This window comes from Calypte anna, chromosome Z (assembly GCF_003957555.1).
Source record: "Calypte anna isolate BGI_N300 chromosome Z, bCalAnn1_v1.p, whole genome shotgun sequence".
Taxonomy (NCBI): Eukaryota; Metazoa; Chordata; class Aves; order Apodiformes; family Trochilidae; genus Calypte; species Calypte anna.
This window is the reverse complement of record NC_044274.1, coordinates 51,355,982-51,370,893: the sequence shown is the minus strand read 5'-3', so window position 1 is coordinate 51,370,893 and position 14,912 is coordinate 51,355,982. Positions and strand designations below refer to the sequence as shown.

The window sequence follows — 14,912 nt, the reverse complement described above, 5'->3', positions numbered from 1 at the left end:
GGTTTCTGCCTTATTTAGAGGTAGGCTTTAGAAGTAAATCCAGGTATGAGGTAGTAATTACTTCGGAGAATGCTGTGGCCTGTCTCCTCCAGGGGAGAACCATCAAATTCTGCCAGATCCACATGACATTGAAGTAAAAAAATTATGCCTGAGGTCTTCCATAGTGCTTGATGCATTTCCTCCTAGACAGATACCCAATACTGGTCAGGTGAAGAGCAATCTGATACTTAAACTCTATCTTTTAATCATCTAAAAGACGTTTAAAAGAGGAAGATGGGTGTCATATGCTGATTCCTCTTCACCAGATCCAGCCTTATATTGTGCCTCCTGCCAACATTATGATCTGGAATTGTGTTTCCTGAGGAAGCAACATAATGTTGTGTTCTCTGTCTTGGCTGCCTGTGGAGCTCTCCAGGTTCCTGTCTAGATAGCGTAAGCCCTGGAAGGATAGGGTAAAAGTCAAAGATCAAGTAAAAGTCCAAAGTTGTTTTATTGTAAGCCACTTCAGAGTGTCTGAATGTGCAGTTTCACCTGAACGAGTTGTGTTATTGAACACAATTGCGTCACACTGATCATTTCTGTTGCATTGTTGTAGAATTCCCCTTGCAGCTGAACTTCAATAGCATCAACCTTCTTCCTGCAGACACTGGTAGAGGTAAGGGACAGGCACACATAAACACAGAAGTGGAGTATTTTTTTGGTCAGAAATATGAAGTACTTAGGAAATTCTAGGAAAAAAAGGGGGAATACAGCTAAATAGAGATAAACATTTCCTGTAGTTTTCTGTCAACTTTATGCTTTAGGGAAGTTTTCTGTATCTAAACAGTCCCATCTTTTGAGTTCCTTTAATATTGCTGGAGGTGCCAGTGACATTTTGTAGTACAGGCAGAAAAGTGGTTTGTGTTAATCAGTGTTGATCAGGGGACTCTGTTGACATGAATGTAGTTGCTGTATAGCACTTTTGGGAGATGTGGACAACTGGCAATTTATAAATATCATTAAAGTATTTCACAGTGACACCAAACAGCCATCAGGTTTTGTCTATAGTGAATTTGGTTGGCACCAAATGAATTGGTTGGCATCAATGAATTAGAATTAAGAGTTTGGTGAGGGGGGTTGTTTTTGGGTTTTTGTGGCTTTTTGTTTGTTTGTTTGGTTGTTTTTTTTACCAGCTCTTAAGCTGTTTGGCAGATGAATGAAGCTGGAGCTGGATGAAGGTGCTGAAATAAAATGACCATGATGTTTTCTCAATAATAAAACCTTATGTGTCATCCATTTGTTGTGATGAACTTGGATTGTTTAGTGATTGCCTTTGCAGATTTTACTCTGTGGCACTCTGGTGTAGGGGTATTCTGTTTTCCTGCCATGAAACATGAAGGGTATGGCTTAGAAATTAAACTTAGAAGAGTGGAAACCATTCTTGTAGAAGACTATAACCACATAGGAAAATAAGAAACAATTTTATTTAAACAAAATGGCTCAGACAAAACAAAACAAAATATCCCCCTAAAAATAATTAACTAAATTATACTAAGTTATTCAACTCTGTGGCTTGCCAAAGGAAGAAAATGTTTCTTTCCCCTTGCTATAGTGAAAATAGGTATAGAAATAAGATGTGGGTTTTTTGTCTGAAGCCAAATGTTTTTATTGTAGACAATACGTTCAGATTAAATTGGTTTAATTTTTAGAAGGGTAGCTTGAATTGTTTCCTACATACCTGAAGTGTGATCTAGTTGATCACTGTGCATGACTGCTAGTTACCTGTTCATTTTATTTAGGAAAAATTGTGAAATTTAAAACTAATGCAATTGCATGACAATACCAGTAGTGTAGCACCTTCTGTCTACACTGTCCAGAGATTTTAGTATTCTTGTGCAACTCTGCTTTAGCACTTTCAGGATAATTTTTGCTGAGCTAATGTTCAGCACAGCAGGAGGCTCAGGGAAGCTTGGTTTTTAACATCCTTACGTTGTGGTGCCTTCCCCTTTTTTAAATCTTGCTTCCTTTTCAAGGAAATTGAATTAGAGCTCACACTATTAGAAGACAAAGGTGCTGAAGCAGCACCCCGGCACACAGGCAGAGCCTTGGGAAAGGATGGGAGTTCAGCATCTGTTCTGCTGCTTGTTAATTCACAACCAGCAAAATTTATGTGCAGCTTTATGTGCCATGAGTGATACTCATGGCATTCCATTTGCATTTGTGAGAGGTTAAATAAGATGAGGTGGGGAGAGATGTGGGGAACCAAGCCTTAAATTCATCTTTGAAAGTGTTGCATCAATTAAGTGTTGAATTGGGAATAACAAAGATAAAAATTTTTGGTTTTCACTTCCAGATAAGTTTTTGAGCCAAATAATATGACCTAGATACTGTTTTGAAGAGAAGCTGAAGGATACCTAAAATCACTTAGTCTAGAGTGAGTAAATAAGAAGTAGGAATGGTCAGTGAGTAAAGGATGGTGTGTTAGGTTTTCTTCATAAAAACTGGGATTTTTTTATAATAGGAGAAGTAAACTTAAATAAGGATTACTTCCTTTGGATCTTAACCTGTACTTCATAAAAAAGTGTCAGTATAGGACTTCCCATGTATTGAACTAAATATTTATTTAATCCATTTAATCTCTTTTTAGTAAATTTGACTCCAGGATCAATATAGTGTAAGGAATGTAGCCTGTCTTGGATTCAGATTTGGTTTAAAGAAGGCAAGTTTAATACATCCATTCACTCAAAAAAGCTGGAATGGAAAAATACCAAACATGAGTTGCTGTATCCATTTAGAAGTGCGCCAACTCACTTGCAAGTTGTTCTGTTCAAACCTAGACAGACAATAAATGTTTTACTGTGATTGTATAGTTCATGTGATGTACTGTTTGCTCTTCAAAGTTCTTCTGACAGCTCCACAGTAGCTTGGGCTTTATATTTAGGCTATTGACTTTTAAGTAATGGTATGGCTATCACAGGACATAATGAATTTTCATTTAATTTTGCATTCTCTCATATAGCTTCTGTTCCCTTAATGGAATAAAATTATTTTGTTGTCAGCATGAAAACTGACAGCTCATCCCCTTTGTTAACTGTGCAAGTAATCCTTGTTGTGGTATTTACTAGGATAAGGAAACTGACAATTGTAATGCAGCAATGAATTGCACCAGAGGTTATTATTTGATATTTTAAGATTACCTAATGCACTATCTGGGTGGAGGCCAAATAGACATAATTCAGAATCTTTATGCAACCACCTAATCACATATAAGTATTTTGTAAGGTCATTCTATACAACATTTCTCTGTTGCAGGTAGTGGAGTTGTGAGGCCCTGCAGCTGTAATGACTGTTCTGCTGAGTTCAGTGTTTGCTGTGAAACTAAGACAGGAACCAGCATTAGGGGGTGTTAAAGAGGCTGACGTGTCCTGTGGTATTACCAACAGAAGGTTCAGCTAAGTTCTAAAATAAGCACTTGCAGATCTTTCACATTCAGCCACTTACAGTAGCTGCCGTCTCCAGCGCAGGCGCAACACACGCCAGTTCAAGCTGTGGTGCTACCTGGGGGAACAGGCAGAGAGAGAGGCTTGTGCTGGAGATCTGTGCCCCTTGCCATTTACAGATGTCACAACAGTGATTCTGGTTCCCTTGTGTGTCCATGCAGTGTCCTTGCAGCTTGGCACATCTGGGTCGAGTCCCTGCAGTAAGACACAGGTACTGTTTAGCATGGAGTCCTTTCCTGGTTCCACACACCTGTGGTCATTGGAGGGCTGCATTGCCACCTACCAGAGAGGCATTCTCCTTGCACAAATTATATTGCATGTCCAGAAGTGCTTTTCAGATGAACATGGCAGGGCTGCAGATCACACAGAGCCTTGGAAGACTGTAGAGACAAAAGGGTGCTAAATCTGACTGTGTACAATCTGTGCTCAACATCTGTCCAGCCAGCTGGCATGGGCCGATGCATCTCATGGGTAGTGCAAACTTCCTACCCCAGATGGCTTCAGAAGCTCAGGGCTTTTTGTCCCTCTCTTACTGAGTGCTAGAGTTGTGGTGAGTGGGAGGAGAATTGTTCTAACTGCCACAGTATTCTTATGGTGAAGCAAGGGAAGAGTCTCAAACTCAGCAAGGTGTAACTGAGAGCACAGCTCAGCAAAATTCCTAAAATCCGGACAGCTGTTCAGTAATTGAGAGCCTAGGTGACAGAGATGTCAGGCATTAGAGCACCCTCTTCTATTACTGACAGAGTGCAGATTGGTTCAATGCACACATGAATTGTTGTTGTAGGTAGGACTGCTAAAAGAAATACAGGGGTTTGTCTGGCCAGGAGCCTCAGGAAAATTAATCCATACTAATTCAAATAAATCTGAATTTGCAGTTAAACTGCTTGAAATTCTTGTGTGTACAAATGAGTTGCAGAGTTAAGGTGGCTGTAATTCACATCATTTTGGTGTCAGTGTCACTGTGTCGTGTTTTCTGACTTGCCAATAACTACATAATCTAATTGCCTTCATAAAGTGATTGTCTTAAAAGCCCAAGTCAGTTTGACATTCTCTTCAGCCAGATGCCTAGTAATTTAGAAAATGGTACGTAAATTCCTAAATAACCTAGGTTTGTTTTGAAAATGTAGTCTTGTTGGGATATTTGCAGTATTCAGCACCCTAGCAACAGCAAGAAATTATGCTTATTGTTTAATGCACTATGAAAACTTACATCAATTGTGAAAAATTTGAGATATGTTACGGGAGCAAGAATAAACTACTTCCAGTGATATCAATAAGCAATTTAAGTAAAGGAACAAGGACAAATTTTTTTGTACTTTTGCATAGTATGTGATAAAATTTTAGGTCGGCAAGGTTTCAGAGGCATGAGAATGAAATGTTTGCAGTCATACTGATGAGTGATTTCAGTACATTTTATAATTTTTCAGAGTGTGTGGTAAATGTTAGGAGTGCAAGCTTTTAATGGTTAGTAAAAAAAAAAAAAAAAAAAAAAAAAAAAAAAAAAAAAGCTAAAAATTAATTAGCTATGCTTGCTCTTGGAAAGGACTGAAAGTTAGAAGACAGAGTTACTGATTTTGGTTTATGCTTTATGGCCTTCCTGAACAGATAACCTAGTGTCTCTGTAGTATGGAAAATTAAATTATCAATGCAAAAAAAGAGATCTTTTAAAAGAATAAAATCAAAGTAAGAGTTAAATCTCCTCAAATCAATTGCAGATTTTCTTAATGCTACTGTGATGATTCAGCTTAAATACAAGTCTTTTGCATTGTGATACAGTGTACAAAAGATAGGCATAAAACTGTTCTTAACAGTGTTAAGTTTGGTGAAAAACAGAGTTTAAATATCACATATGTAAAGGTATCCAGCAAATACCATCAGGGAATACAAAAAGCTTGGAGACTTCATCGCTTCTTGCGAGGAGAGTGACTCTTCTCTTTGTCTCACACTTTAACTTGGGTCAGAACTGGGATCTAAGTTCCTGATTGATAAAGGCTATAGCTGAAGTGTTGAGTTTGTGTTAATACTCAGTCTTCTGCATCCCATGGAGTACCTTTTGGGAGCAGTGCTGTTGGCTGCTGACTCAGTGAGAGTGTTTCTGCAAAATTTGCCTTCCTTAAAAAGAATTTATTATGTGGTCTGTTCCTCAGCAATAGGCTCTCATATTGAAAGGTGGTCAGTGTTGTGATTTCTACATGGCCTGTGATGAATGAAGGCAGTATTATAAAATACAGAATGTGGATTTAACTCGTGGATATATATAGGATGTATCCACCAATTTTGAATGCACAGTGGTCTTATATCTAGTATAAAGATACTGTAGCATTACTCAGCCTCTGTGGTCATCTCCATCCATCAAGTCTGCAAGGGTAAGACATTTCCCCAGGGAGCTGATAAAGCACAGCACAGGAGATGCCTCAGAGCACTGTAACAGAACTGGAAAGGCAGCTCCTCTGTCCATGGACTACAGGAGCATGTTGGATGACTAAGAATCTGAGACCATGGTCAAACAGAAAGGCTAAACAAAAATGAAAGATCATATATGAAACACCTTGAAAGAGAAATCTGTTATAGCTCCATAAGCTTCCCAAGTTTGCAGGAAAAGCTTCTGCGTTCCCATCTTCTACCCTGACAGTGAAATTGGGAGCATATTTTATGGCTTGAGTTGAGCTCAGACAAAACAGAAAAAAGCAAATTAATATATCCTGGATTAGAATAAACCTTCAACATTGCTAGAAAATTATAGACTCTCAGAAAAGTCATGCTCTCACTTGCTAATTTCAGCCATTCAGCCTTTCTCACTTTCTACTAGGTGTGTGTATCTCTATTAGTAATCTAATTTGAATTATGATGTGTTTCAAGGGCCTCTTTCATCTTTTTTGCCATGATCGAATTTGTTATTTAACCAACCTAAGAAGCAGATTCTCAACTATGTTTCCCTGCTTTCGTACTCATCTGACTCCACTGAGATCATGTAGATACTCTCTATCCAAAAGGGAAGAAAAGATCTTTCATCCTTTGTTAATGTTCCTACTTCTCTCCCCAAGGGAACTATCTTCCTTTGCTAAAAATTCTTTTGAATACTCTAATTAAGGATAAGGATCTATTTAAATATTAATTAGTTTTTCATTGACTTCACTCAAAATACTTAACTCAAAGCCATTTCTTGTTAATTATCTCTTGATTATAACTTTGAGAGGATTTACCCTTTTTAAATAAATACCAATTTACCAAAAGGGCTTCTTTTTTTTTCTCTGTCCAGTTATTCACAGCTACAATTAAGACAATAACCAGTAACTGTAAAGAGGCAATTTTATTTTGTTTCTGAAGTTTTCTTCTTAGAAAAGGTGTTATTGTAGCTTTGCCTCTTTTGCTGGTCTGTAATTATTTAACTATACTATAGATGATGGTGTTACTTAAGCACTGGAATTCAGTCTTTTGAGATGCTGAATCTACTGGGCCTACACAAGCAGACAGCTTTTTATGAAGACTAAAATAACAGAACAACTCAAAGTTTTTCTTTCTTGCTTCTTCTGGAGTAGTGAGATAGGACCTGATCCACTCTACTGCTTCTTCTTCAGCTTTCCACTCATTACAAGACTGCTAATTAGGTATAAATAAATTTAAAAGCTTCTTTCTGATTTCAATTTTGCTTTGAGTGTTCAAGAGAGAAGGAGAAATTTCTACCTATTTACGAGGGCAACAGGACAAACTCTAAAGCCAATTCCTTTCTTAATTCCTTTCTACAATGAAATAATTTTACACGTTTAGCAGATGGGCAAAGAAGATGCCTTTTGAAATCTATAAGAAGGGGTGAATTCCCAAAATACCTGCTCAAAATTTCTTCTAAATCAGGACATGAGCTTAATTCTCATTCTCAGCATGAATGAGAGGATTCTTGTGAGCTTTTAGGAATACTTTGAGGGATGCTGCATTCATTCTCTAGGCAAGCAGAATCCACATCTCCATCTAATAGAACAAATGATTCTTTTGTAGGCAATAGCAAGTGTAGCCCCTTGCAGAGATCTCACCCTTCCAGCCTGGGACCTCAGCATTACCTGAAGCTTATTTCATATTTTATAAGGACATTGTGCAGAATTCCTTCCCAAATGCACCAGGGAATTTTATGTAAAACCAGACACTATCCTTACAGTCACAAAGAGAGGGAACTACTCTACTTGAGCTCACCAGAGTGCTTGGATACTGCTGTAACAGAACCAAATAATTCACTTTGCTTCCCTCCTGCTCCGTAGGACTCTCCAGCAATGCTGTCAGAAAGGATCACCCCTTGCTGCCAGCACAGATAATGTGTTGCTACCAGCTGGCTGACGTACCTCTCCCACTGACTGGCAATGCTCACTCTACCAGATTCTTGGGCTGCTTCCAAGGCATGCCACTATTTATAATCTGGGCAGCAGCTACAGGCACTCTGCTCTGTTCCTGTTTGTCAAGTCTTGTGGACTTTAGTTACTGTACAAGATGCAAATTTTGGTAGTGAAAGTCCTCTGTTCTCTATTCAGCTCAATTGCTCCTCATTTCTGCTATCCCAAGACTGCACTGCTCACCATACACCTGCAGTGGAGATCACAGTGACACCTGCAGAAAAGAATTAATGTGCTCTTGAGTAGTGTAATTCTTTGGAACCATGACTACTCTATAGTAAGAAATCCAGTTTTTACATTAATTAATTTTATGCATTGGATGCAATATGAAAACACATAAAATATTGATAAAGCAGAATTAGCACACATTTTACTTCTATAAATCTGAAATAATGCTTAAGCCATATTTTGTAATGTTGTTACTGCATACAACTCTGTAAACAGTGAATAAGCAATGCTTATTCATAAAACAAAAAAAAATCTCTTGTTTTGAACTGCTTTTGTTTCTTTGTTTCGTGAAGGCGTCTTCTCAAAATAACTTTGTTCTGAATGCAACTCATTAATGTGTGCTCTCCACCCCCCCTGCCTTTGCAAGCCTTCTCCAACTGGCAAAACATGGTGACTGGAGCTTTTCAGATTAATTTTCCTTAAGTGACCTACTTTGCAGAGAAAGATAATCATGCGTTTATAGCCTCTGGCACTCTATTCAGGTCACAGATGGACAGATAGCAAAGCTATTCCTCAGTGACTTACTGGGGTTGTAATTAATCCCTGATGAGAAAGGAGATCGTCCTGATGTTAGCTGGTCAGAATGCCTTGAAGTGTGGAAGAATTCTGACTTTACTTTTCAGGGACTGTCAGGGTTATATGGTACCAGCCAGCAGTTACTACAGGGGTGTTTTGTGGTAGTGATCGAATTTCTGGATGCCAGAGATGTTAAATATTTGACTTTGCATCCTTTATCTTGACAGCTGAGCACCATGTGGTGTTCTGCATGTGGACACGTCTGATGTTACACACATACCAGATACTGTGGCCAGCACCAAGAGTTTGACGTTTTTCTCACTAACGAAGGCTTACAAACCTTTGAACAATTGTAATTTTAAAAATAATTTTCTATGCAATCAGACCTAAACTTCTCTTACGAAAGCATTATTTTGTGCACCATGATCAGCTGAGTCAATAAAACTTGTATTTTGCTATTACCCATTGGAGGCCCATTCTCCCTCTTGTGCTTGGCACTAATGCAGTGATGTTTGCAAAGCAGCTTGTTCTCCTATTTTCAGATGTTCAGAAGTCTCACTAGGGAAGTGTCCAGGCTTTATTCTCTTTTTAAAAAGTCTGATGGAGATTTTCACACTGAGAAGCCGGCGACAAGCAGGAATGTTAAGGATGTCCTCTTTCCAAATGGCCGTCTTGAAACTTTAGAGTGCCAAGCAGTCAGTCATGTTATTTCTGACAGGTCTGAAGAAATAACTGTTAAAATTATGACATTGCCAGCAAAGGGATGGCTGGCTTTCAAGAAACTAGAATATGTAAGCAGGTTGAATTTTTGCACCACAGGACTGGAAATGTGTATGCTTGTGTCCTCTGATGTATACATACAGCTTTGCTCTTTGCACTGCAGTGCTGACCTGAAACATGTTCTGGTAGAAGCTGCAATGTGGTTCATACCACTTTGATCACTTAGGAAGTGTTCATGTTGCACGTGGTTCTGAGAGCAAATAATCTCACATGAGGTATGATTTGGATTTGGTTTAGATATTTACAACTGTGAAGACAACCTGACAGAGCTGTGTGTGTATTTCCTATGATGGAAATCTAATGCACTGAGGGCAAAATCAATTCCTTTCAGCAAAAAGCCTTTCAAACAGGAATTAAGTAAAAGGTTTCAGAGGGAAAGCATATGTGAAGCCATCCTGAACTTATCCTAAGGGACTGTAGGGCAGCTGTTCCACCATCAAAATTCTGGCAATGGGCTGCAGCAGTTGTTAGGAGCCATTTGAATTTTCTACATGTGTATTGCAGCTTCTGGCTCTGTGTGTTCCCTCTCCTGGGTGTTAGGCCCAGCATCTTCAGTTCTGAAGGAGAATTCTCACTGTGTCCGAGCCATATGTTTCTAAGCATTTCCTCTGGAAGTGTTGGTAAATTTGAGCTCATGTAGCTCTAAGGTATAGGCATACAGTGAAGATACTCCTAGCCTAGTTTAAGAACAGGCTGCTGTAGCTGTGCTTTTATCTGATCCTAAAATAATTAATCTAAATCCAAATAAATTTACTTTTAACCAATATGCACAAAACATTTTTTTTTCTTTTTTCTAAAGTGGTGCTAGAATTGATTATGGCCTACTTTAATCAAATTACAATTTTATGAAACAAAAAATTCAGACCTTTGTTCTGTGTTTCCTATTATGATATCCATCACATGATTGTGTTTGTGTTGGAGAATGTAAATTTTGTAAGGAAAAAACCAGAAGTCTAAATAATTGAGAAATCATTGTGTATTATCAGATACAAAGTTAGACTAATTTAAATAATGTGTTTTTATTTTATGGAGCCACAATACAGTCTGTAATACAGTAGAATTTACTCATAGAAAAAACCAGTATGTGCTACAAACAAATAACATATGCATTACAGCAGACATGTTCACGCCTGCTAAGTAGATTTCTTAGGGTTAAAAAGGATGATTTAGAAACAACGTACTCCTACTGAAAACAACCAATTAAAAAATAACCAGTTCCAAAGAAACCTAGCTTTTGAACCAGGTTTTCCATAGCAGCAATATAAAATGCATGCTTTATATTTGAAACTGACATGCTGGTAGAGAAGCAATCACTTAAGAGCTCCTGACTGTTTTCTTGGCAGGGCAGTAGGGACCATGGGCAAAAGTGAAGGTGAAAACCACCATCAATTCCCCTCACATTATTAGGCTGCACTACATGAGTAGTCTGTCTCCTGGGAAGATTATGACTTAAAATATCATTACGGGTAAACAAATATTACGCTGAAAATAAAACCAACCAACCTTCTCTTCCCTGTATTCATATTAAAATAGGATATGAAATGATCAAACAGTTCTCATCATGGAACTGAAAGATACAAACCTTTTAATCTGCTGTTACACCAATATAAAATCTTGTGTTTATGTATCTTCTCTAGGGAAAGATGAGTTGCAAGATACATTTTGTAAACATGTGTAGGGGTGACACACACAGTTGTCTGCTAATCTTGCCGTAGCAGGACTACTCAGTTACCTAAATGGCTGGAGAAGATACTTGGTTTTCCAGATCAGAACATCAAGGAAGAATTCAAAATAAGATGATGAACATAATTTTTTTTACTCATTTTTCTTGTTCTGCTGTGCTACTGTCTATGAAAATTAGACATTGTTACAGACTCATTGTTCCCTGATGAAGTAGCGTTACCATTATTTTAGTTTAGCTATTTAATATTTAAAATTTCCAGGGGTGAACTTCTAATTAGTTGAATACATCATGAAATTTTAGAGCCATGTGAAAGAACCTTTATTTCTGAAGGAACTTCTGTTCCTGTTCAAGGGGATGAAGCACCGTATTTGGAAGGAGATGCTGGAGCGTGGAAGAATCAGACTTCATGTTTTAGAACTGAATTAGCAATGACTGTTCTTCTGTTGCTGGTTGATTTTGGATACCTAAGGAGCATTTGCTGGAGCCAAAATGTTTTTGAAATATGCTTTGCTATGATGGGCTGTGCATATGCATGAAATTGCTCAAAGAAACTTGTTGAACAAAATGGTGGCAGAATGTTTTATTGTTCATATGTACAAAGTCCAAGTAAACCAATAAACTTACATGCGTAATAGTAATAATTTATACTTAAACTAAGCAGTTCAAAATATATTTCTTATAGTGAATAGTTATCCTATAATAATCCCTCATAATTAATCACAAGTTAATCTACAAAACAATTTTGACCAGATTTACAGGTCTTTTCAGTGATGCCTTTAATAGTAAGCCAGTTAGATGCAATGGATTATTTCCAGGTAGGTGTGCATGCACCTCATCTGTTGTGTGAATTATACAAGTCAACATTAATTAGCTATTTGTTACTAGCACCTTCACCTGTTGTGTCTGAGATGTTTTTCCCAGAGATCAGGTCTGTGGATGGTGGCTGTCTAATTACCCTGTGTGTGCCTGGAGAGCAACTAAGCTGTAGGCAAGAACTGATCCTCCATAGGCTACTTACTGAACTCCAACATCAGTTTCCTGTTTGCAGTAAAGTAACAGTATATCTATGATGTTTAGTCTCTTTGCTGATAATGCTAAGGAAGGGCCTATTATGGTGTTGAAATACAGGAGTTTGAATTTGCAAGTACGGATTATATGTAGTATATAATAAAGAATATTTTGGGGTGAGAAGGCTTGCATTATGACACCTAAGCTGCTGTTACAAAGCACTATGTTAGCTTCTTAAGAAATCTTTTTTTCTACAATAAAGTAAGTTTAAAAAGATTTTCACTCAATGTATATGTGTTAAAATAGAGAGTAATCATATATATATACATATATTCTGGAACTGCACCAAGTTGCTTTTAGAAAGCTGATATGGATTTCATAATTCTTAACATTTTATTAAAGAAAAAAAAACAAACCATGCAACCCTGTTGAAGTAGGAGGGTAGGGGTTGTTTTCTAATACAATGTATTTTTTATTTTATAGTTTAGATGATTTGGACATTTGGATTCTCATTTGGGCATTCGGTATTTTTCCATAATTCTATTTTTCTTGGATATTTTGGAAGAAGTTATGACATATTAAGAAAAAAAAAAAAGTGAGTAATATGGGAGGTTTTGACTATTTTCATTCTGTCTTTGCAGTTCGACAATCAGCAAGCATTGGGAGGCAGAACTGGCCACGCTCAAAGGTAATAATGCAAAGCTCACAGCAGCCCTGCTAGAGTCCACTGCCAATGTGAAACAATGGAAACAACAACTTGCTGCCTATCAGGAGGAAGCAGAACGTCTTCATAAGCGGGTAAGTAAAGGCAAATGGCCAGGGTCCTTGAAGTGGAAATGCTGGTGGCTATATTCACTCATTTTCAAGTAAAACAAGTAAGTTTAGTGCTGCGGTTTTCAGTTAATCGTAGAGACAGAAATTATTATTTTTTTAAATCACACAGGATTCCTGAATAGGGAAGTTCTGCAAAGGGTATTGTTGCAAGAAGAGATAGCTTTCACTCTTTGTTTGACACCATCACATCTGTTTCAGGACTGTTTGCACAGCATTACACTTTATTTCCTCTTGCATTTGAGCCCACAGAAACTTGACATCGAGTCCCTGCTGTAATTTCGACATGTAGCAAAGACGCTTCCTCTCATCCTTGCTGCTGAAGAAAACTGAACCTGGATTCAAGATAGGTGCAATTACATATCTGCTTCTGCTTTTCTACAGTAGGAGCTTGGTCCTGTCCCTTTCACTGTACATTTTACAGAGATAATTTGGCAAACCAGAAATTAGTGCACGGAATAGCACATGCAAGGTTGAAGGCTGCATTATGAAAACAACTATACAATATTTTCATTTTTCTTTTCACATGTAACTCTTCATATATTGTATAACACAGTCACCTTTATCCATATGAATTTACCATCATAGCTTAGGACACATTTTTATGCCAAGTGAAGGCAAGATTAGCACAGGTATGGATGGAAGATGTCTGACTAAGCTGTAATACTTTTATTAGTATTAGTTAACTTAGAAAAATGTTATGGAGATGTACGTAGTTAAGAAAATGAAATCAAATCCTTCTTTGCATGAAAACAAATTCCATGAGTATGCTAACAGGAGGGGAACAGTCAAGTAGCAAATAAGGCAGACCTTTTAACTTGGTTTTGTGTACTGTACTCACCTGTATGAAATAAGGAATGGCAGTTACAGGTAGGCAAACCCTGGAAACTCCAAAGAGTTCTTTCAGACCTGCTTTGGACCTGTCCAGCTGGAGGCTTTAGTCCTAAGAACAAGGCTCATATTCATCTGAGAAGGGAGGAATTCAGCCTGGAGACATGAAAGGGTAGCTAGAATTCTCTTGAGCTTGAGAAACATGGGGAAATGGCAGGCTGTTGAGGCTGTCCTATACATAAGCTGACCTGCAGACAAGCATCCTAAAGTCCCAGCCAAATGTTTTGATAGAGAAGAACAACAATTTCCAATGGACTGTAACTGTGCCATAAATGGCTGGATGAAATTCATGAAGCGTAATTAAAACTGGTGTTTTTTTTTGCAAAGTGCTTCCAGTTCAAGAAATTGGCAGTTGCTGACAAAACTGCTTTGCTTCAGTAGTTTTCCAGTCAGGCACAAGCTTGTCATAAGTGCTTGTACAGAGGGAGGCTTTTGTTTTGTCTGCCATTTTATTTAGGCTTCTCCTTCGGAAGGATGGGAGTTTCAACCTGTGCTCCAGGTTTGTGGAGCTGCTGATGAAATTATTTAAATTACAACCTTGTGTTAATATTACTATAATGCAGACATTCAGATGGGTGTGACCACCAGATGGGCTTTACAGTGAAGAACTCATTACTATAATGTAGGTATCATGAGGTAGCTTTTTTCCCAATAAATTGTATTAGCTGCTTTTGTTGCAAAGCTGAGACAATACAGTCCTTACCTACGATAGAAAAGAGACACAGCAACAGCAGTTGCATTTGTGGGCAGACCCAACAAGGCAAGACAGGCAAAGATCCCTTTTTCTTCATATTACTTCCAGTCTTAGTAAAATCTTACATAAAATCTGGTATTGGAAAAAAACAATTAATGAATATAGGAATTTTTAGCTTATGAGTTTGCTTTTATATGATACCACAGTTAAAGAAGTAGTAAACAGGTTTTTGTAGCTACATTCAATAATAGCTAATGATTTTTCATAATCTTTGCCCACTTAATTTCCTAAAATTATTTGATATTTCCAAGGGAACACAGTATCTTTTAACATGGGATGACCTACACTATGCTTGTTTGATCACTATCAACATGCCTTTATTAAATGCTTCTGTAATCTGTGACCTCATGGCTTCTTGACAA

The 14,912-nt window shown here is 37.7% G+C and overlaps 1 protein-coding gene across 1 annotated transcript in view; it reads left to right on the top strand.

Annotated features, from left to right (window-relative positions):
- Window positions 1-14,912, top strand: part of HOMER1 (homer scaffold protein 1) — an 88,389-nt gene that overhangs the window by 55,968 nt on the left and 17,509 nt on the right. Inside the window, exon 6 of the mRNA XM_030467280.1 lies at window positions 12,716-12,872. Within this exon, the coding sequence (XP_030323140.1) occupies window positions 12,716-12,872 (157 nt within the window). The remainder of the gene's footprint in view (window positions 1-12,715; window positions 12,873-14,912) is intronic.